Source organism: Mesoplodon mirus (assembly GCF_964341445.2).
Source record: "Mesoplodon mirus genome assembly, chromosome: 2".
NCBI lineage: Eukaryota > Metazoa > Chordata > Mammalia > Artiodactyla > Ziphiidae > Mesoplodon > Mesoplodon mirus.
Genome location: NC_138977.1, coordinates 201,794,569 through 201,818,470, shown reverse-complemented (window position 1 = coordinate 201,818,470; position 23,902 = coordinate 201,794,569). Strand labels below are relative to the sequence as shown.

The window sequence follows — 23,902 nt, the reverse complement described above, 5'->3', positions numbered from 1 at the left end:
TATTAAAGTCCATGAATTCAAAAACAACGTATATATTAAAAAAGAATTTATTGGTCACCTTTGAAGGATGAAAATGCATTATTTTGAAAACTAGTAAATAGATGAAAGAAGCTTGTATTTATCCTGCCTATCCTGTACAAACTTTATTTTAGGGTAACCAACTAGGTGATTAAAGATCATTCTTCATTACACAATTCCAGCTAAGCAATGCCAAAGGAATAATGGAATTAAAACATCACCATTTTGCAACTACTAATGAAATAATAGAACAAGGCAATGATCATCAGTGGCTGCTAAAACTTTTATGACAGTGGTTTTCAACCTTGGCTGCATATTAGAATCACTTAGCGAGCTTTAAAAAAAAATTATATATATATACACACACACACACACACACACACACATATATATGCCTGAGCCTCACCCCCAGAGAGTCCAATTAAAATGGTTTGAAGTAGGCCTCAAGCCTCAGTGGGTTTACAAACTTCCCAGGGGATTGAAATGTGCTTCCAGGGCCACAAATCACTGCCCTGGGTGAAAGAACAGCAGGAAACACAATAAGGGATGAGTCAGGCTGACAACGCCTGGACCCCATAAACACTCATCATCGCTAAGTTAGGAAGCAAGCACTCTCTGAAAGTATCCTTGCCCCTCAACCCCACCCCAAACAAACAAACACAAAAAACAAACAAGCCAAACTATACTCAAGCCTCTAGATCTAACCACCAATTTACGAGAAACATTGGAACAAGACAACTTGTTTTCTCTAAAATGACCAAATGACTACTGTAGATTAAAAGCACTATCAACTAATTGCCATGTGTGGACAGTTTTTGGATCCTTATTCAAACTAACCAATGGTAAAATAAAATTAAATTAAAAAGACATGTATGAGGTAATTGGGGAAATTTAATGGTATCAAAGGACTGGTTTTTTTTTTCAGCTATGCTATTCGTATTGTGGTTATGTTAAAAAATGAAGTTCTTATTTTAGAAATACATACCCAGTATTTACAAATGAAATGACAAAATATCTGAGACTTGATTTTAAATAATCTAGCAGGGCATGAAGTGGGGAGTGGGGATATAGATGAAACAAGTTAGGTCATGCTGATAATTGCTGGAGCTGGATGATAAATCCATGGGGCTTCATTAAACCATTCTCTTTACTTTTGTGCACATTTGACCATCTCTACAGTAAAATACAAAAACAAAACAGCCATTTAACATAATTAAATAGAAATCATGATCAAAAGAGGTCCTGAGAGGAGTACCAGGGGAAGAAACAGGAGACTTCTGGGTTAATGAATCAGAAGTCACAGGACACATCACAGGCCCAGAAGCAGAAGTCCACAACCTCTAGCAGGTTTGTTAAGCCCAAGAACCCACTGTTGCTGTCATTGTGCCCAGAGAGTCACCTACACTCAGCTACTCACCTTGATCCCACTGAGAACCTCATTCATGATCTTTAAACGTTTGTCTTTATACTTCATATTTTGAACCTGCCAGGAAAAAGTGAAACACAGAACACACTTCCATGTGAGAGGGTCCAGATTTGCTGCAGATACTAAATCTCACTGGTGCTGTGGCTGTCACTTGGTGAGAACTTGAGGTGCCCAGTGATGGGCTGTGTCTCTCCCACTCTCCTCCTTGCCTCCCCGCCCCTGCCACACCCACCTTCTTTCTGAACCCGAACAGCCTTGGCCTGACTGTGCCCTCCTCCTAGGTTGTTTTTTCCATGGCTTCCTCCTTCACATTCAGGTTGTTGTTGTCCAGAGCTCAGCTCAATGTCCCCTCCTCACAGAGGTCTTTCCTGATCCCCTAATCTAAAACTGCCACCCACCCGCTCACTAGCATATCACCCTGTTTAATTCTCTACATAGTACTTATCATAACTGACATTTTCCTTCTTTGCTTTTACTTGTTTATGGCCTGAATCTCCACCCCAAGTAGAACCTAAGTTCCACAAGAGCAAGAGCCTTGTCTAATTTGCTGCTGTGTTCCCCCCAAAATAGGATATACAAACAATATTTTTTAAATATTTGCAATTAACTGAATGCAAAACAAATGAAGGACTAAATGACATACACCATTGAGTTCACCCATCCAAAATATGGTTGCTGGCCTAGCTAACAACTGTCCACATGGAGCCCTGCTGCCTGGTGGTAGCAGGGTTGGTTGCCAGGATTTAGGCCTAAAGTTTGGGTCGCTCATGTGACTGCTCTGTGTGGTTGGTTTGCATTGCTATGATGGAGAAACAGGGCCAATAATCCCTGTGCTAAGAACAGCCCAGTGGAGCAGGGTGTAAGAGTTATAGGCAGGGTCCCTGGGTGGCTCTTCTCTTTCCAATGAGGAATATGAATCAAGACAGAGTATATAAACCCTAAGAGTGGTCAGAAGATGAAAAGGGAAGATAAAGCCAAGTTCATCTGGGACAGTGGCAAGTCTTCTACCAGCTTTGCGTTGCTCAAACTCCAATCACAAGTCAGAATAGAGGAAGTAAAAGACTTTAGACTTTGAAGAACATAAACATGTCCCCAGTGACTGTTTCTTTACCTGAATAGCCCTATTCTTGGTGGCAATTACCCCATTAATTGGGATTAGGAGCACCATCACCCCGACACCTGCTAAGACTGAGGGTCCCAACTCTGCCCACAGGAAGTAGATGGACAAGGAAATCTGTAGAACGTTTGACCACAGCAGGTGGATGAAGCTGGTCACGTCCATGAGCTTCTGGGCATCCACAGACATCAGGTTCACCGTTTCTCCAATGGTGTACTGCTTCCTGGCCTGGTTGGATAGAGTCAGCGCCTGAAAACAAAGATTGGAATTGGGACACCTGGACAGGGCCAAGGATACTGGGGAGTGAGAGGGGAAATTCAGGAAGGAAGTGAAAGACAGTAGAAGGATGGGCTCCATATGGACACAACTTTTCCAAGGAGCTGTGATCTTCTTGTCACTAAATCTTACACACAGCGTTCTCTCATTCTTGACCACTCTTTCCTGCTATTCCTACCTTCCCCAACATCTGTTCCTCCACACACACTTTTTTTGCTCAGAAAAGTCCTATTTATCTCTTAGTGTCAACTTAGATGGAACTTCTCAGAAGACTTCCCTGACTCCCAAGTTTAGTTTAGATGTTTCTCCTGTGTATGCCCCTAACACCCCTCTGCCCTTACATTCACCACACTGCACTGTGTAATTTTGTTTTTCTATTTCTCCACCAGTTGTAAGCTCTGTAAGGACAAGGGCTACATCTGTCCAATTCACTACCGCTTTCACATGCACACAGTAGGGAAATCAAATACTGAAGGATGGAAGGAATGGAGGGATGAAAGGAAGAAGCACGTATTCATTCTTGCCTTGCAGACTTTAATGTGGCAATGTAATTTGGAGCCATACTGTGAGGAGGTTGCAACCATTCCCAAGGAGGACAGAGATCTTAGAATGGTGAGGAAACCTGCGGGGTTCACACACTAGAAGCAAAATGACTTATTGTCAGGAATTTGAGGGCAATATCTAGATGCATGAATCTTGCAGCATGAGCCTCTTGTTCTCATGTTAGAGAGATCAGAAGGCTGAGACACACAGTCTGTCACTTACAGCAGTGCCTTGTACAAATGCTCCCAGACAAGGGGCTGGGGGGTGGGGGTGGCTGCATGAAACCAGCTTGTACTACGCTCACCAAGCCACCCTCTGGTGTGGGCTACATCTTTCCAGAGGAATGAAAGCCTTCTTCTAATTCCCACAAGGCAGTGTATGGGCTATGAGTGGCCCTAGAGATCACCTTCCTCCTCCTCCTAGAAGCTCTACTGTCATCTTAATCCATCAATAAAGTCTTTAGAATATATCAGGATTCTTGGTTGTACAGTAAAAAGAAGGATATTTCCTAAAATATTAGGCTACCAAGGTTCTAGAGACATCATTTCACTGCTATGCCTCCCCTTTGGTATTGAAAAACAAAAACAAAAAGTAACATCTAATTACCCTTCAAGGTAATCACTATACTTTTCTTTTTTCAATAAATCTTTGTAAAGTGGAAAAGTCATTAATTTAGTCCCAATAGCCCTTGTCTAGAGGCAGGTCCTGTCTATGTGATTCTAGGCATTGAAATGATCTAAGCCCCACTTCTCTGTAAAATAGGGGTAATGCAGTTACTTCCCAGGGCTAAGAATTGATAATGGATGTAAAAAATGCTTCATAATGTTTCATAAATGAAGCATAATCTAAACATATAAAATTAGTCAATTTTAAATTCTATTTTAGGGACTTCCCTGGTGGTCCAGTGGTTAAGACTCCGCCTTCCAATGCCCGGGGTGCAGGTTCAATCCCTGGTCAGGGAGCTAAGATCCCACATGCCTTGGGGCCAAAAAAACAAAACATAAAACAGAAGCAATACTGTAACAAATTCAACAAAGACTTTAAAAATGGTCCACATCAAACAAAATCTTTTAAAAAAATTCTATTTTAGTGGCAATATTTATTTGAATGAAGGTCTCATTAAGGGCTCTATTTTACACATTCCTTATGGATTGTAACAGTTGCAAAACCTGGAATATATCAATATATATTAAGAATCACAGTAGTGGAAATGAATCATCACAACTGTAAAAGTATATGTTCATAGAAATGTCTGAGACAGCCTGGTTAGTGACCTCATATCCTGCAAACCAGCAGAAATACAGTATCTCCAGAAGGAATAAGGGGATTAAAATTTTAATTTTGGTGAAGACAAATTCCAGTGTGAGGGTATCTGGGAGTTCAAAGAACTTGACCAGACTTCTGATCTTAAGACATTTGGATCACCTCTCTGGGTCTCTCGACGAGTCAACATCTACTCAGGAAAGACAAAAGACACACTGGAGTTTTAAGAGAGGAAAGCAAAGGATAAAATCAGGAACTGTAACAGAGAAATCACTATGATGGAACACTCCAGTTGTGGATGAAAAAGAGGAAGAAAAGGCAACCGACTGATGTTCTGACCTATAAAAATTATCATCTCCTAATGGATGAATTTTCTCCTCAGGCTTGTAGTCACTATTTTCATTTCTTTTTATTTATTTTTTAAATTGAGATATACTTGACTCTACTTTCATTTCTTAAGGGAAAAAATGAGAATTCACCTTGGTGTCTAGGACAGAGGGAAATAAAGTTGCTCTGAGAAAGTTAAATATTAAAAGCAACGTGTCAGAGGGAAGATGGGCAAAATCATCTTAAGGAAATGGAATAGCTCCCAAGTCTGCAGAGCTTAGTAACAAGTGTGAGGTATTTACAAATCCAAAAAAGGAATCAGGCAGAGGAAGTGTTGGTCGTTACTCAAGACTGAGAAAAAGAAGTCGCTAGGCAAAAGTCAGTCCGGGGAGATGGAGTCCTGGTTCACAGAGCGTTCTAGTCTATGGCAAAATTGTGATTTGAGATAGACACGCCAGGTCTTATGAGCCAAGTTTCATGCAGTATTTGGTTTAAATGTTGGTGATTTTAAGAGTCTGCCCTTGGCCAGCTTCTTTTCTGACTTTACATTCTGTCCCAAGGTGTTGTCACCTTGTGGAGAGAGGAAGGAAGAGAGGGATGGCATGCAAGCCTTCAAAGCTGAAGGGCAGATCCCGGACAGAGAACAGCTTGCCGGCTTTTCCCTGGAGTGCACCTCACCCCCCACACACAGACGCTCTATGTCTGTACACACACTTTTCATTTTCGTCTCCAAAGAAGGCTGTATGTTTAGCCAAAATCCAGTGTTGAGGTCAGTTATCATTTCCACCAAATTTTCCTCAATCTTGGAAGAAATGCTCATGTTTACAAAGAGGATTTTCTTTGGTGATGCCTGGCATATTCCACTTACCTTCTTATATACAGAAGCCATGATGGTGGTCCGTACTTTCATGCCCAGCATAAAGCACAGTTTAAAGTAATACTGAAGGCAGACAGACTGGATGAAGGCCACGGCGAAGAAGAGGATTGAATAGAGATACCCAGTCCACAGATATATATCATGGTCATTTGCAAAGGAGATCAGCAATCTGCCAGAGCAAAACCAAGTAAGTGGTGCCCATCAAGCCTCCGAGGGCTCTTCACCCTCCTTGTGCACAGCCAGCTACGCTATCCTACCCTGTTGGTAACAAAAGTGACCAGAATTGTTCAATGCTCTTGAAAGACTGAGCTCCACAGCCATGCCAGCGCTCTTGCCTTTTTTGGAGATGAGCAGCAAGGGCTAAGGGTTGACGACCCATGACCGTGAGACGGGATAACGTGTGCTCCACAAAGCTGCCACTGCAGTGCTTTCTTTGATGCTCTCTTTCCCTACCCTCTGGTAAAAGAGGCTGTTATGTAGCAAGTTGATTGATTCCTGGAAAGGAATTAGGACATGTATCCAGCGTGAGTTAGAAGGGTTTCCCCTGGAGGATAGTTCATTCCATAGATCCTGGCAGACTGAAGTCCTGTCGTGATTAACCCAAACCACCCACTGAATGCCTGACTGTGGAGCAATGAGGTTACAGAGACTATGTACAAGCCTCTCCTGGGGTATGAGGCCCACCTTTTGGACATGACTCAGCTCACAGCAGTTCTGTTTAAGAAGAAAGCACCCCTAAGAAGCACCTGGCTTCCTATGAGGAGAAGGACATGGAAAAGAGGGAGGCTAAAGGATCTAAGTGATTTTTCAGATCATTTTAGATCTTGAAAAATGCCTTGTGCTTTTCATGAACACAATGCTGTAAGGTTGAAGAAAATTATGAGCGTTTAAAAAAATGGAAACTTAATAATAGCCTCCTGCCTGCATATACAAGGCGCAAAAAGCAGAGTGGCAGAGGAGGCCCTGAAAGGACAACCCAGGGCCTGGGGACTCACTTCAGCAGCTGAGGATTCAGAAACACGAGGATGTCATACACCAGCTTCAGCAGGAATGATTTCAGGAGGATGACGTAGAAAGTTTTGAAGAGGGCTTTCACCAACCAGGACTTGGGAAAGTCTTTTGTGGTCTCAGACTTCTTTTTATTCTTTTTAGTTTCTTCCTGGGTACAAAACCAAACAACATCAGTGCTTGCAGAGCTGTGTGGTGTAAGACTTTGTCTTTACTGAACAGTTCCCAAGTGTTAGCCCCTGAGCCCTGCTGCCTTCTTTGTACAGGTTTCGGTCTTCTCTCCACTGCCTGGTCCCATTCACCCTTTTAGCTGCTATCACTGTTCCCCTCTCCCCCTCCTAACTGATACTTCGGATCTATTTTGGATTAGGAAAACAGGCAACAAACCTGGTGAGAATACCATGTAAAAACAAAGAACAGCTTCTGACTGGGGGACTGTGGGGCATCGTGGGAGGGAAGGGCACAGGCATGATTTTATATATATATATATATATATATATATATATATATATATTTCGGATGCTTAAAAGCCTTTTCATTCTCTTCTTGCTCACGGTTATTGTGGGATGTTATGGGTTGAATAGAATCCCCCCAAAAGTTATGCTGAAGTCCTAACCCCCGGTGCCTTAGAACGTGCCCTTGTTTGGAAATAGGGCCTTTGCAAATGTAATCAAGATGAGGTCATTAGAGTGTGTCATGGAATGGGTCCTACTCCAATATGACTGGTGTCCTTGTAAGAAGAGACACAGACATGGGGGAAGAGGCCACATGATGACAGAGGCAGAGAGTGGAGTGAAAACATCCACAACCCAAGGAACACCAAGGACTGCTGGTAAAACCCAGAAGGTAGAAGAGGTAAGGAAGGTTTCTTCCCTACATGTTTTAGAGGGAGCATGGCCCTGCCGATGCTTTGATTTCAGACTTCTGGCCTCCTAAGTTGTGAGACAATACATTTCTGTTGTTTTAAGCCACACGGCTCATGGTGCTTTGTTTCAGCGACCCCGGGAATCTACTACATGGGATATCACCACCCACTCTCCCGCCTCTTCCTTTTCCTGTCTCAGGAGTCCCCACCAGGCCCCCAGTTCCAGCTTCTCAGCCTCAGTGACATCCTCTTGTAATTTCTCTCACTGGGATCCCATCTGATCGGTCTCTTGCCTGAACAACTGCCTCAACCTGCTTGCCAGCTTCCACTTTTGCCTCCCAACCATCCGTTCTCCTGGCAGCTGCTTCAGTGGGCTTTTAAAAATGTCAATCTGATTGCATTACTCCTCTGCTCAAAACTTTCCACCGGCTTTCCATCAGAGTTAAAATAAAATCCAGACTCCTCACCATGGCCCATGAGGGTCTAAACCACTTAGTCCCGCCCCTTTCCCTGAGCTCACCTCACCCCTCACTCAGGCTCTCTCTCCATGCTCTCACATCCTCTTTCTCTTCTCCAAACAAGCCAACCATGTTCCCCACTCAGCTTCCCCCTCCTGCGCCTCTGAGTGAAATACGCTTCCTTCTGATGGGCTCTTTTCATCGCTTGGATCTTTGCCCAAATATCATCTCCTCTGAGAAGCCTCTCCTGTTACTCTGTCTAAGGAAGCACTTCACCCCAGATACATTAACATGTTTTCTAAATAGCACTTACTACTCTTTCAGAGTAATGTATGTATTTGTTTGTTATTTATTTTCCAGCTCGCTAAAGGTGAGGACTCTTTCAGGCTGATCCTTATACCTGTGCCCAGAATGGTCTCTGACACACAGTGGTACTCAATAAATATTTTCAAGTGAATAAAAAAATAAATTAGCTGCTAATGCTAAATCCCACCGACGTGCAGATTCTAGTAATGCTAAGGTATTCTTTTATTTTTCTATTTTAAAAAACATTTTATTGTGGAAAATTTCTAATATACCCCAAAGGAGAGAGATCAGTACTACATTATACTCCCATGTATCCATATAGTACTAAGGTACTGTTAGTATTGTGAATATTACTAATAATATAAAATGCACTGTAAAGTATAGAGTGCTGTCAAAATGTAAGGACAGATTCACCAGGACATTGGTGTCCTCTTGCCTAAGACAGACAGCACATTCGGACAGACACTCATGGGAAAGTTACCAGGACAAGGACATCTTGGCTTTGACTCTGGTTCTTGTCCAAACCATGCAGCCTGGCTCCAGGGTTCCGCTGGGTGTTCTTCTGCTGCCGTTTCTGGAATGCCTGCCTGGCCTTCTGCAGCTCTCCTGCCATGTACTTTTCAAACCTGCTGACTAGTGTCTTTGTTTTAGTCTCTTCATCAATATCCCAGATATCTTCGAGCGTCAGAGGTTTCTTGAAGCCTTTCAGAACAGTGCTGGAATAAGAGTGACCCACAGGCTGAGGCCCTGCGGGTGGGGCCAGAGGCTGTCTCCTCGCTGCCTCTGTCAAAACCATCCAGTCCCAGGATGGAGGGATAGAAGAATGGGGCTTCTCCCTTGCTCTACTAGCCCAGCTCCTAGCTCTTGGAGCTTGAAAGAGGAGTGGGGAGAGCAGAAAAGGGAGTGGGTGGGGGTGATGGAAGGTGGGAGAAAACAAGAGAAGGGGAAGGAGTCCTACTGAATTGAGAGCCAAAAGAGCATCACCTCCCCCGATCCTGTTCCTTCCTTCTCAAACACTGGCTGCCTCTCTGCTGCCCTGGCATCTCCCTGAGGAGCCTCCACGGTGCCCTTAAGGAACTGAGCAGACCTGGAGGCCACCTGTAATACTCTCTCTCTCTAGATCAGGGCTCCTCAACCTGGGATTTGAGAACATGGATGGAAAATAAATTACATCTTTACTTTTATTAGCTTCTAACTGAAATTTAGCCTTTCCTTCTAATATGAATGTAGTCAACCCACCACAGTTCTAAAACAGAGTACTTGTACCTTTGTTACCAGGTAACAAAAGTCACAGATGTTTTCATGGCTCATTTACACTCATCACTGCTTTGAAACTATTAAACCCAGCTAGCATTAGGTCTTGATATTTAATGCATTAATAAAGAAGCACATGTATTACTATATCACAAATTTGGTAACTACATTTCAATATATTTGTTTCCCTTTATAATCCCATGTCTTTTATTGTACACATTTAAAACATCATCTGAGAAGGGATTCATGGGTGTTACCAGGCTGCCAAAGGGGTCCATGGAACTACAAAGGCCAAGGATGGCTGCTCCAGATCCTCTGGAAGCCCGGAACAGCTATTTCATCCCTTACCTGAGTCTGTGCCGCACTCCTTGCCCCCAAATTTCCCTCTTCCTGTCCTACTGCCTCCTTTTCCTCCTCTCCTTTTTTTTCATGGAACTCCCCAGGCTACCAAGAGCACATCCCCCTCCTTCCTCTCCTCAGCTTCCCCATCTGCCCAGTGAAGGGACTGCAGTAAACTGATCTGGATGTTTTAACATTCTCTGACTCTAAGTAGAGGAGAAATGGAAGCCATGGCAGGCACTTTTAAAATTAAGATTTCCATCACTTTCAGGAGAGTGAGGGGGGAGGGATATAGACAAGCCACACTCCAGGTATTTCCTACCTGTCATACCAACTAAACGTGATGCTACTCAGAAATGAAGCTGTGGTTGAAGGATGCTGCAAGACACACACAAAAAATCAGACAGTAAATCAATTAGAAACAGGAATTCTATGGAACTCTAAAATCAGAAGCTGAGTTTTCTAAATATGATGTTGTGCTAGAAATTAGATATGACACTGAAGTAGACTGGTCAACGTGTTTGTTTGGAGACCCTAAGGTCACCAGTAGAATGATAACCAGACTTTTTGGCATAGATGTATGAATTAACTGTCTATGCTGAAGCTTGGTGGGTCAATATAAAAGTGTTTCCAAATTCTAGTCACTTTGTTTCCTTACATCACAAAATGGACTATACTACTATATTCTGGGCTTGTGGAACCTTCATGAGACCTAGACATCTCAAAGTTACATCTGTCAAGATACCATCCAATTAAATAATATATGAAGTGGTCATATTTAGAGTCTCACTTTTGATGAGTCATTTTTTTCTGAAAATGCTGAAAGGATCAGGACCAGGATCTGGAATGCATAGCAGATGAAGAACACGCAGGAGTAAGCCAGATTAGAACTGCTTCCCTATGGGGGGGAGGGGACAAAGAAAATGAGCCTTTTATCTGAATTAAGTCTAAACAGCCCCTATGTATCAATGCTTGTGATTAAAATCTATTATCAAATCCCCTAAATACAATCCTACCCTGCAACTCAATTTACCTTATGTCATTTACTCCAACTTAGAAGTTGCCCAGCGGTACCTCCTCATAACACCATCTCTTTCCTCCTTACCCTTAAGAGTGTCCGGATCAGAGTCTGAAACTGGAAAGTGCTACAGAGTATTGAGAGAATCCAGAATAGGGACAGGAACCAAGAGTCCTTCTGTATACACCATCGCCTGCTGTGTTGGATCAGCAAAACCAGGATCTAGAGAGAAATTCACATCATGTTTCGAAAAGTATTGTCACTAACACCAAGGACAAGAAGCAAGAAGGATTTCAGAGAACAGGGGAAGAAACGGGGGCTGAAGGGGGAGATTGTTGCAACTAATCTGATGCCAAATAGTACATTTCCTCCCTGATACCATCCGACTTTTTCTTTCAGGACCCCAGTGCTCTCTCTGGAACTCCCTTCCCTATCCCATCTCTATTCACCACACTTGGGGAGGGAGTCAGACAAGAACGCAGAGGGTCACCACCTGCATCTGAATGGAAGCCAGATGGGAGCCAGAAAAATCTTTCTAAGGCCCAAGAAAATAATTTCAGTCACTACAGTAATCAGGTTGGGGAGGCAGATTCTGCTGAATAGGTGCAAGGTGTCTGTATCACAATATTTTCTAATAATATTAGACTAAGCAATTAACAACAACAAAAAACTTTGCCTCGCATTATTCACTTAGTTATAATTAATTAAATGTTGTTTTCCCAGACCCAGTGCTGTGCTAGTAAACTGGCATTCTGAAAACAAAGCCATGATTTGTGGCATGTGTGAATTTCCATGGTATAAATACTCCCACCGTGGTGGATTTCAATCTCCAACATGATGTCACCAAACGCAGGATTGGGAAGAGAGGCGCAGTCAGCTCCGTGAGCTGGCTCCAGTGCACTGCTGTCTAGACTCTTCTCTGTTTTATAACAACGGTGACAAAATGAAGTCCTTACAGGGGCCAAGCAGAGCATGCTACTGAGTGAAGTGAGGGTGGAGGACAGTATTGAGCACATACCTGGTCTAATGCAACCAACTGCTACTCAGTCCTAGCTGACCACTGCCCTGTGGGAATGTCGGCCCAAAGTTGCCAGGCATTCTGATTTTTCAAGAAAGTTTAGGAATCAAAATAATTAGGTTGTATGTTCCTCTTTCAAAATGATGGTAATGGGAATTCCCTGGCGGTCCAGTGGTTAGGACTTGGCACTTTCACTGCTGGGGGCCTGAGTTTGATCCCTGGTTGGGGAACTATGATCCCACAAGCTGCTCGACACAGCCAAAAATAAAAAATAAATAAATAAGGGCCTCCCTGGTGGCGCAGTGGTTGAGAGTCCGCCTGCCGATGCAGGGGATACGGGTTCGTGCCCCGGTCTGGGAGGATCCCATATGCCGCGGAGCGGCTGGGCCCGTGAGCCATGGCCGCTGGGCCTGTGCGTCCGGAGCCTGTGCTCCGCAACGGGAGAGGCCACAACAGTGAGAGGCCCGCGTACAGCAAAAAAAAAAAAATAAATAAATAAATAAATAAATAAATAAATAAATAAATAAATAAATAAATAAAATAAAATGATGGTAATGAATTCAATTGTTTTTTTAAACACTATACAGCTCTCCCTCCCCCCACAAAAAACCCTGCCTGTAGGAGAGACATAAGTTTCTGTCATCAAATTTACACAAACAAGTCTAGACTCAGTGATCCATTGATTAGAGTCACCAATCAATTTAAAAATAATGTTTACAGCATGTAGAAAATTCTTTTACATCAAGAAACTTGGATTTCATCTGTGATCCTTAGATGGCAAGATACGAGGGCATAAGTTACACATGTTAATCATTAAAGCTAATACTTACCTTAGGAAGAAGGCATTAAAAGTAGTGTTTAAAAGCAAATGAAAAGTTAAAATTGGTTTCACCCTATTACAACCAAGCTTTGCTTCATCATAGGTCCCTTGAAAAAGGTAGATGAAATTGGACTTTATTTCATTCCACAAGAGCAAATTTCAGCAGGATGGCTATGAGTAGAGAGAAGATAAACAGGATAGAAGTGATGGTGGGCCTCACCCATGTGCCCAGGTAGAGGCTTGGATTGGTATATCTAACGGCAGGGACTGTGGCTTGTCCAGTGTCTTCTGTGAGTGCAAGGGCCAGATCTATGGCTGCCAGAATAAGAAGAAACCCAACAAGCACCTGAGAAGGCAAAAAAAAAAAAACACTGTTAGGAAGACATCACTCTTAAGAATAGAATGGTTCCCAGTAATGGATGATAAAAATGGTAGGTAGTGCAAGATATGGAAGCAACCTAAGTGTCCATCAACAGATGAATGGATAAAGAAGATGTGATATACACACACACACACACACACACACACGCACAATTGAATACTACTCAGCCATAATAAAGAATGAAATTTTGCCATTTGCAGCAACATGGATAGACCTGGAGGGCATTATGCTTAGTGAAATAAGTCAGAGAAGGACATATATGTAGAATCTAAAAAATATAACAAACTAGAGAATTTATATTTATATTATATTCTTTTTGTTATCAAAAACGAAGCAGACTCACAGAGAACAGATGAGTTGGTTACCAGTGGGGAGAGGGAAGGGGCAATATAAGGGTAGGGGATTAAGAGGAACAAACTATTAAGTATAAAATAAGCTACAAGGATATACTGTACAACATGGGGAATATAGCTAATATTTTATAATAACTATAAATGGAGTATTCACCTTTAAAATTGTGAATCACTGTATGTACATCTGTAACTTATATAATATTGTACATTAACTATACTTCAATAAAAATGGTAGGCAATGATTCAGATAACACACTCAATAATTATGGAATCAATGGATATATATATAGTTCAAGTAATGGAATAAAGTTCAAAGTATGCTAAGTGTTGTTAAGGAATGTTGATTTTCATGGTTTTAAAATACATCCACAAATCCTCCAATACTCCTCCCTTCAAAAGATAGCTTAGTTCCCCTTCCCTTGAGTATGGGCTGAACCCTGACTCACTTGAAATAAATAGAATATGGCAGAAGTGACAGTGTGCAACTTCCAAGATTAGGTCATAGAAAACAATGTGGCTTCCTCTTTGTTCTCTCTTTCAGATCACTCACAGCAAGGTAAAGTTCCAGCCTCATCGTGAGGACACTCAAGTAGCTCTATGGAGAGGTCCACTTGGTAAGGAACTGAGACCTCCTGCCAAAAGCCATGTGGGTGTGTCAATTTAGAAGCAGATCTTCTAGCCCCAGTCAAGCCTTCAGACCTTAGGCAGAGCCTGCATATTAATAACAGCAACCTCATGACAGACCCTGAAGTCAGGTAAGCTGCTCCCAAATCTCTGACCCATGGAAACTGAGATTTTTAAAAAAAAAGTTTATTTTTAAGCCACTAAGTTTTGGAGTAATTTGTTACATAGCAATAGATAACTAATAAAATAGATTTAAAGGGGGAATTCCTCCAACCCAATTGGAATGGCACTATTCCCTTTCCTTGGTCATTATTCCCAGCCTTCTCCCCATATAAACTTTGAAGTTAATGACTGCAACTCTGTGACCCAAAGATGACTCCAAGTCTGTCAAATATTTGTACTATGAGCTCATAAGACATGATACACATCTTTTTGTTCTAAAGGACTACTGCCCACCCATCAGGAGGGAGAATTATTACCTCCACTGAGGAGGTCCACCAGTACCTTATCCCTCAAGATGAAGATCTTTAGTATCGGCTCCCCTACCTTCACCCCTCCCTACTCCCATCCATCTATGCTACTCATTCCATAAGCCTCATTCATCCAGAATGGCTCAGGCAGATATATTGGGCCCTTTATAATGAAAACCAGCAAAGAAAGCACCTTTAACTAATAGGATACGTGCTATTATTTAGCAAAGATTTCTTCATAATCAATCCCATTATTGCTAAAATAAAGGCTCTTTAGGATGATTAAAAGAAAAAATTAGGAAAATCTCTCAGAACAGAGGGGAAAAGAGAAAAAGAAATTCTAAAGAAAAGGAGGATCAATTCAGCGAGTCCAACATCTATCTAACAAGAAGTTCTAGAGATATGGAATTTTAAAATTAGAGGAAAGGAAATGAAAAGAATAATATAAAAATTCCTCAGAGATAAGACATGAGTCTTTAGGTTAAAAGTATAGAACCCATTGAATGAAAAAAGACCCAAGTAGACACTCTTATGAAATTTCAGGACATCAAGAATAAAGAGGATAAAGCTTCTAGAGAGGATAACAAGGAATGAGAAGAATTCTAACTTGGTAGCACAGGATTTGGGGGAACAACATAGCAACATCTTCAAACTTAAAAAAAAGTTTTTTTGAACCTAGCATTCCATAGTCAGATCAACATTTTCAGAAAGCAAGAACCTAGAGACTTTATTTACTATTGCTCTTTCTGAAAATTTTATTGGGAGCACTAAATCTCGTCTTACACAAAGGGGCATCGAGATGAGGATGTAATGTACAGCATGGTGACTATAGTTTAGAACTTTCAAATATACAATACAGTACTGTTAAGAAAGTAGATATTGAGGGCTTCCCTGGTGGCGCAAGGTTAAGAATCCACTTGCCAATACAGGGGACATGGGTTCCAGCCCTGGTCCGCGAAGATCCCACACGCCACAACTACTGAAGCCCGCATGCCTAGGGCCCGTGCTCTGCAACAAGAGAAGCCACTACAATGAGAAGCCCCCATACCACAACAAAGAGCAGCCCCCGCTCGCCGCAACTAGAGAAAGCCCGCCTGCAGCAAAGAAGACCTAATGTAGCCAAAAATAAAAATAAAATAAATAAATTTATAAAAAAAAGAAAGTAGACATTGAAAATTCTCATTACAAGAACAAAAATTATGTAACTATGTATGGTGATGGATGTTAACTGGACTTATTGTAGTGATCATTTCAAATTCTTATGCTGTACAGCTGAAACTAATATAATGTTATATGTCAATTATGCCTCGGTTTTAAAAAAGACTATAAACTGAAAAGAAAATCTCATTTGATCTCCAGAACTTTTTATCTTCTAACTGCAAGTCTGTCATGAACTTGTGATTATAGTCATAATACTGTATCAATACTTCAAAGTTGCTAAGAGACTAGATCTTAAATGTTCTCACACACACACAAAAAAGATAATTATGTGACATGATAGAAGTGTTAGCTAACAGTATGGTGGTAATCATATTGCAATATATAAACAAATCTAATCAACACACTGTACACCTTCAACTTATACAATGTTATATGTGGATTAAGGAAAAAGAAAGGAAGAACTAGAGCCTAAAATTGATGGCAAAAAAAAAAAAAAAGAAGGGGGAGGGGGAGTTCTCTGACGATCCAGTGGTTAGAATTCAGGGCTATCACTGTCATGGCCTCAGGTACAAACCCTGGTCTCAATCCCTGGTAGGGGAACTAAGGTACTGCAAGCTGTGTGGCACAGCCAAATAAATAAATAAAATAAAATTGATGGCAGATTATTTTTAGGTATAAAGGTAACCTACAGAAGAACAGAACATAATCACACAAAATTAAAAGGCTGAGAGAAAGAGGGATAGAGAAAAAGGAAGCTAGGGAGTTGGGTCAATGAGCTAAATCTTTGTCTTTCACAGAGGACAGAAATAGATATTTTTTGAAGTTGATGGATCAAGAAATACAGGGCTTCCCTGGTGGCGCAGTGGTTGGAAGTCTGCCTGCCGATGCAGGGGACACGGGTTCGAGCCCTGGTCTGGGAGGATCCCACATGCCGTGGAGAAGCTGGGCCCGTGAGCCACAACTACTGAGCCTGCGCGTCTGGAGCCTGTGCTCTGCAACAAGAGAGGCCGCGATAGTGAGAGGCCTGCGCACTGCGATGAGGAGTGGCCCCCGCTTGCCACAACTAGAGGAAGCCCTCGCACAGAAACGAAGACCCAACACAGCAAACATAAATAAATAAATTAATAAACTCCTACCCCCAACATCTTAAAAAAAAAAAAAAGAAACACAGGTATAAACACATTATTTGCAGATATGAAGGTAACCATCAAAATAATTTTAAATGGCAGCCTCTGGAGAACAGGACTAGAAGGTAGAGGGGTGAGAATGAGTCTTTTTCATTTTGTTTTTCTGTTTGTTTGTTTAGTTTTTTAAAAAGAGTAAAAGGAAACATCTCAAAATGTTAACAGGAGTATGTCAGAGTGATACAATTATCAATGATTTCCTATTTCCCTAGAGTCGACAAACTTTCTACAATAATGCATTCTTTTTATAATCAGAAACATACATATGCTTTTCTTAATCACAATCAGGGAAATATTGTGGTTGTTTAATGATTACCAAGTCCATAAATAGTCATTGCCCTTGATCTCTGAATCACTGGAGGAGTTTCAAGTGCACGTGGAGTTTATTGAACTCAACTTCCTAAAGAGACACAATATCATTGGTATTAAAAAAGAAAGTACGGGGACTTCTCTGGTGGTGCAGTGGTTAAGAATCCACCTTCCGGGCTTCTCTGGTGGCGCAGTGGTTGAGAGTCCGCCTGTGGATTCAGAGTACACGGGTTCGTGCCCCGGTCCGGGAAGATCCCACATGCCACGGAGCGGCTGGGCCCGTGAGCCATGGCCGCTGAGCCTGCACATCTGGAGCCTGTGCTCCGCAACAGGAGAGGCCACAACAGTGAGAGGGCTGCGTACCGCAAAAAAAAAAAAAAAAAAGAATCCACCTTCCAATGCAGGGGATGCGGGTTCGATTCCTGGTTGGGGAACTAAGATGCCAGGTGCTGAGAAGCAACTAAGCCCACGTGCCACAACTACTGAGCCTATGATCCACAACTAGAGAGCCTGCATGCCTCAACTACAGAGCCCACACACTCTGGAGCCCATGGGCCACAACTAGAGAGAAGCCCGTGTGCCACAATGAAAAATCCTGCATGCCGGGATTCCCTGGTGGTGCAGTGGTTAAGAATCCGCCTGGCAATGCAGAGGACACGGGTTTGAGCCCCGGTCCAGGAGGATCCCACATGCCATGGAGCAACTAAGCCCGTGAGCCACAACCACTGAAGCCCACGTGCCTATAGCCCGAGCTCCGCAACAAGAGAAGCCACCACAATAAGAAGCCAGTGCACTGCAACAAAGAGTAGCCCCCGTTCACCACAACTAGAGAAAGCCCGCAAACGGCAAGGAAGACCCAATGCAGCCAAAAATAAATAAATATTAAAAAAGAAAAAGATCCCACATGCTGCAACTAAGACCCGATGCAGCCATAAATAAATAAATAAATAAATAAATAAATAAATAAATAAATAAATAAATATTTTTTTTTTTAAAAAGGAATTCCCTGGCAGTCCAAGGGCCCGGTGCTTTCACTGCCGAGGGCGTGGCTTCGATCCTTGGTCCGGGAACTAAGATCCTGCAAATCATGTGGTGCAGCCAAAAAAAAAAAAAAAAAAAGAAAGAAAGTAAAGTGGTTTGGCCATATTTAATATCTTTCCACCTCTGCACAGTCCTCCTTTTCCCAGTGCTTTATGAAAGCACTCTGGTTGAACCTTCGACCCATTACAGAGGGTGTCTATTTCCATCACTTCCCTGGCAGACAAACGTCTAACTTCAGTTTCAGTATTTTCAGGAACTACATCCCCCAGCAGACCATTCTACTATCAGACAGTTATTACTATAAGAAAGTTCTTCCACCTTTGTAATGGTCTTTACAACTGAACTTATTTAAAACCGGCTCAAAGAAAAGTCAACTGATAAAGCTGTCTCAAATTTAAGTTCTTAAACTTTGGTACAGCTGAAAATAATTTACTTACCTTTGATTTTCTGTCTTTTTTAAGTTTATGTAAGATTAAGGGATAAAAAAGGTAAATCATCCACAAAAAAATTAAAAAAAGGAAAGAAAGAAAGAAAGTTCTTCTGTATGTTTGGCTAAAGTCAGCTCCCCTGGAACAACCTACACTGACTTACCTTGATCTTGCTCTCTGAAACTTTTCAGAATAAGCTAGGCAGTCTTCTATGTTATACTTCTACAAATACTTGAAGATGATTCCCATGTCTCACTAGCTCAACAATAAGTCCACTTTTGCTGCACATCTGACCTCAGCAGATCCACAACCTCCAGAACAATACTCCTCTTTTGTTACCCTGGGACTAAATGAGCTCATTCATTCATTCATTTTTTAATTCAATTCATTCAATTACCTACTATGCACAGGGTCCTTCGGGTAAGGGTGTACCTTTAAACAAACTGGTAGAGTCTCTCACTAGCTTAGTCAAGCAAATTGACTTAGTCCAGGTGAGGTAAACACTGCACTAATGACCAAACAGCAATGACAGTTCAAGAGAATCAGAGAGGAACAAACAGCCCAAAGGCGGGTAGAACAGGAAGTGAAGAAATGAAGTCAAGCTGAGGAGTGATCCAAGAAGAAGGTTCTCATATTAGAAGTGAATTTTTACTTTCTGAGGAATTATACTTCTGTTTCAGAAGAGAAACCAATTATTCTGAAATTTTTAAGAGGACGCTACTCTGTGCCTGTCACTCTCAGGGAGAAGGACAAAAAAAAGTATAAATTATAAACGAAGCTCCTGAAACTATGAGCAAGGGTGAGCGGATTATTAGCTACAGGGAAAAAAAAGCTAATACATTTCTTTTAATCTACAGAGTTTTATCCATAGAGATTTGTGTTTATAAAAGTTAAACATGATATATCCATACATTGGAATATGATGGATGAGCCTTAAACAACACGCATGAACCTTGAAAACCTTATGCTACGTAAAAGAAGCCAATAATAAAAGATCATGTATTATATGATTCCATTCGTATGAAATGTTTAGAATAGGGAAACTATAGCAATAAAGAGTATACTAGTGGTTGCTTAGGGCTAGGGGAGATGGGGAGATAGGGGTTGATAAAGGATTTCTTTTTGAGGGAAAAAAATGTTCTAAAAGTGACTGTGGTGATGGTTACACATATCATGAAAATACTTAAAAAAAAGAATTGTATTTAAATGGGTGAAATTGTATGATATGTGAATTATTTCTCAATAAAGTTGTTTATTAAAAGTTAATTAATAGCTATGAGAAAAATGGGATACTAATTTACTCATTACCCAACCTTTTCTTGGAAGCTCCAGAAAATGATAGAAGCCCTCTAACTTGACTGACTAAGGAAAAGCTCTGTCACATCCCCAAGGGTACTGAAGCATGCTGTTCAATGTTCAGTCTAACACACCTTGACTCAATCCCTCTTCCTAGAGTGCATTTAATACCAACATTCAACAAATGTGTACCAAGTGGTAGGCCCTGTGCTGGGCACTCAGGTCAGTGAGGGAGACAAAGCCCTGCTCCAAGCTCTCCCGGACTGTTCTTCTATCCAGAGTAGACAAAACACACCACCACCCCACCTCAGAGTGTCAATGCAAATCCAACTTCCTTTGGCCAAATTTCTTCCTTCCTTCTTTTTAGACTGCAGTAACCTGAGGTCATAGGCCTGTATGCTTATAGAACACCGAATCTAATTTGCCTCTCTAAAGCCCTGTTTAATAATCAGGACAGATAGAAAAAAACCTAGTGAAAAGAAGCAGATGATAGATTTTAAGAGGTAGTTTTACAATCTCAGTTGAGGATCTTCCGGTTCTCACAAGACTTCCTCTGCATTAATCAGTGCAGCTGGCTGAGAGGCTCCTACCCTCATTCCTCCTGCAGCCCGTTCTTTCCATTATTTCCCTACTCAGGCATGTCACCGTGAGCACACACCCTTCCTCCCTCTACTCTGAGCGACCATCCAGACTCAGGGTTGACTTTGGGAAAATGGAAGCCCTATTTCAGATCTAAGCCTGGGGAGAAGAGCAATGTTTGGATTGGCTGAGTGGAGCAGAGGACCCATTAGAGAGTTCATTTTTACCTCATGGTAGATGCCAACTGAATTATAGTCTCCTGATTACTTAGAACAGCGTGAAGATAGATAATCCAGCATTTGCTTTTCAAATGCTGAAAAGACCATAACTGTTCAACTGACTGATTACTCATCATTGGTGTTTCCAGAGTCCAATATCCATAAGATTTAAGAGTCATTATTCTTGGGCTTCCCTGGTGGCGCAGTGGTTGAGAGTCCGCCTACTGATGCAGGGGACACGGGTTCGTGCCCCAGTCCGGGAAGATCCCACATGCCACGGAGTGGCTGGGCCCGTGAGCCATGGCCGCTGAGCCTGCGCGTCCGGAGCCTGTGCTCCGCAACGGGAGAGGCCACAGCAGTGAGAGGCCCGCGAACCGCAAGAGAAAAAAGAAAAAGAGTCATTATTCTTATGCAAAAATCAAAGTAACTTAACTAAGAAGCATGGCAGGGTGCCAATGAAGCATAGGACAGGTGGAGACAGGGACATCCAGAGCATGGCTCTACCTGGAAAAGCTGGTTAAAGGCAGGGAAGAAGACATTTGAACCACCAAGAAAATGTCTCTGTCGTGTACCACAAAATTAATTAGAAAATAGTGGGGTTCCCATACCTGCTTAGCAAGGTAGAGTTTGGTTATAGAAGATTTCTTTGTCCTGGATCTATACACATAGAGAAGCTGCCAAGGGGCCAGGAGCCAAAGGAAGCCCAAGGGAATCCACACCAGAACAGTTTGCTCAAAACAAAGTGGCAGGTCCACCTCTGGGCTATCCAGGAATGAGGAGTTCTGGGGGACCAAAATGGAATGATTGTTGGATGCATGCATTTTAAAGAAGAGAATACCAGCCCCCAGCCCACACCCATCCCTACCCTTGCTTCCAAACAATTTTAACCCAGTTCTATATCCATATTTAGCCTGACCCTTTAACTAGCTGTATTTTCCTATCCAACTCCATTGATATAAATTCACCATTAAGTGTCATTTAGTGACTTTTCTTACCAATCCACCCTCTAAAAACCTTTCTTTCTGTGATTCTAAGTGAATTTCTCCACTATCTATTATGATTTAATTTCACCACCACATTTGCCAAGTTGTGGGAAGAAGAGGGACCATTCCTCAACCCAAAGGGGAGAACAGTCCTGGGATATAAACTTCTTATTCTAGTTTTTAGTATTGATTGAACTCACTGGCAGACACTCAAACCTAACCTGCAGGTAGCAGAATGCTTAGTCACACTTAGGCAATTAATCTCCTATAGCCCTAGGGGCTTATGTCGGATCGTGAAGAGGCCTTAGGTACAGGAGCAGCAGTGGCACATTGGAGGGAAGGCTTATTCCCAGCAAGTTTTCTACTGGTCTTTGCATTCTGCAATAAATAGAAGTATCTTGTGAGGTGAAGGTGGGGCACCAGTTCTTACATCTGAGTCATGTGAGGGTAGATTATTCTCTTCTTACAAATATTTTTTGCTTTGTTCAGCTGTTTGCACAGACTCTTTAAAGATAGAGGTGCCCTGACCAAGATAATCTGTCAGATGATTCTCAGAAAGAATTCTCTTGAGATGGCCTGGTGAGATCCTGAGGCACGTTAAGCCCTACCTTCCTGTGGTATACGTGTCCTGGCCTCGAGGGCCTTGGGTTCCAGGTTCTTTCTAGGATGGGAAGTGCTGTCCACGTGTTCTGCTATCTCATTCCTGCTCTTCTCCTCTCTCCATAAAATTATCTAACTTTAGAATTCAGAAGAATTACCTAAGATAGTTAAACCAGTTTAATAAGGACTCCAGATGATTCTGATCCTAGGAGTCTGCAGACCACACTTCCTCAAAACCCCTAAATTTCTATTCCACTAAACCATTTGATACTGATGCTCGCTGTTTTGAATTCTCTGCTTTAATGGTTCAAAAATTGTTTCAGTGTTCAGGATGCCCAAATTTGCATCCCTAGCCTCAACTTCTAGTCACATCACTAATTGCCAGTTCCTCTAGAACATATCAGTATTATTTCAACATCAACATTTCTCAGCAAGACTCAATCATAGACCTTCTCTTTGTCCTCATACTCCACAAACAACAATTCCCCCTCTTAACATTGATGAAATTGGAAGCCCTTCCCGTATTTCTCTTTAGAGAAGGCAATTTTACAGCTACCTAGTCTGAGAAAAGAGAAAAGAGTGGGATACAATAAACATATTTTAGAGTAGAAATGTATTATCTCTCCCACATAGAATATCCTAGGGAGATACTATGACTTATCTTAAAAAAAAAAAAAAAGAAAGAAAGAAACCCTGAACTTTAGACCAACTGCACATCTAACTTTTCTAGGTCTTATTAGTAGTCACTCTAAACTAATCTACTACTTGTTCCAAGTTGAGAAGAGTCAACAGTGAGGACAAGTGAAATTTCTTACCCAAAAAGTAGAGTTGCAGAACTTCTCCAGCATGATTCCTAGATCACTTCTGGAATGAAGACTCTTCTATTACTGTGTAGTTTCTTATTCACTCTTTTCCTCAGAGAAGGTGGAAGGCAAGTAGCAACATGTTATCTCCCATTCTGATGTTCTGATGTTCCAAAGGCAGGCCTTCTGACCTTTCATCCCAACAATTTAATCGTTAACCTTGCTGAGACACATATTTACATTACCCCAGTGGACAGACATGTGACTGAAGAGCCCCAGGGACAGGTAGACACACCAGTTCCCAAAGTACCAGAAGCCTCTGTAGATAGGTTCATACTTAAAAGGAACCACCGAAAGATGTCAGTAGAGCTGGCTGACAAATCAGGAGTGGGGAGCCTTTCTTTCTCCTGCAGACACATGACCTAAACAGAGAAGCATCAATGGAGGAGCATGTACCCCTAAAAGTGCCACTGCACTTCTGTCTTGAGGCCTTAGAGTTTACAGAAATGTGAAACATCCTACTTCTCTGCATTTTCAA

General features: G+C 41.9%; 1 protein-coding gene across 1 annotated transcript in view; it reads right to left on the bottom strand.

Annotated features, from left to right (window-relative positions):
* ABCC2 (ATP binding cassette subfamily C member 2) overlaps positions 1-23,655 on the bottom strand; it is a 69,769-nt gene extending 46,114 nt beyond the window's left edge. The window contains 11 exon segments of the mRNA XM_082631506.1: positions 1,436-1,501; positions 2,556-2,810; positions 5,839-6,016; positions 6,843-7,006; positions 8,966-9,200; positions 10,400-10,455; positions 10,868-10,975; positions 11,183-11,317; positions 13,154-13,279; positions 21,587-21,760; positions 23,377-23,655. Of these exon segments, the coding sequence (XP_082487632.1) occupies positions 1,436-1,501; positions 2,556-2,810; positions 5,839-6,016; positions 6,843-7,006; positions 8,966-9,200; positions 10,400-10,455; positions 10,868-10,975; positions 11,183-11,317; positions 13,154-13,279; positions 21,587-21,760; positions 23,377-23,409 (1,530 nt within the window). The 5' untranslated portion in view covers positions 23,410-23,655.
* Between the last annotated feature and the right edge of the window lie 247 nt (positions 23,656-23,902).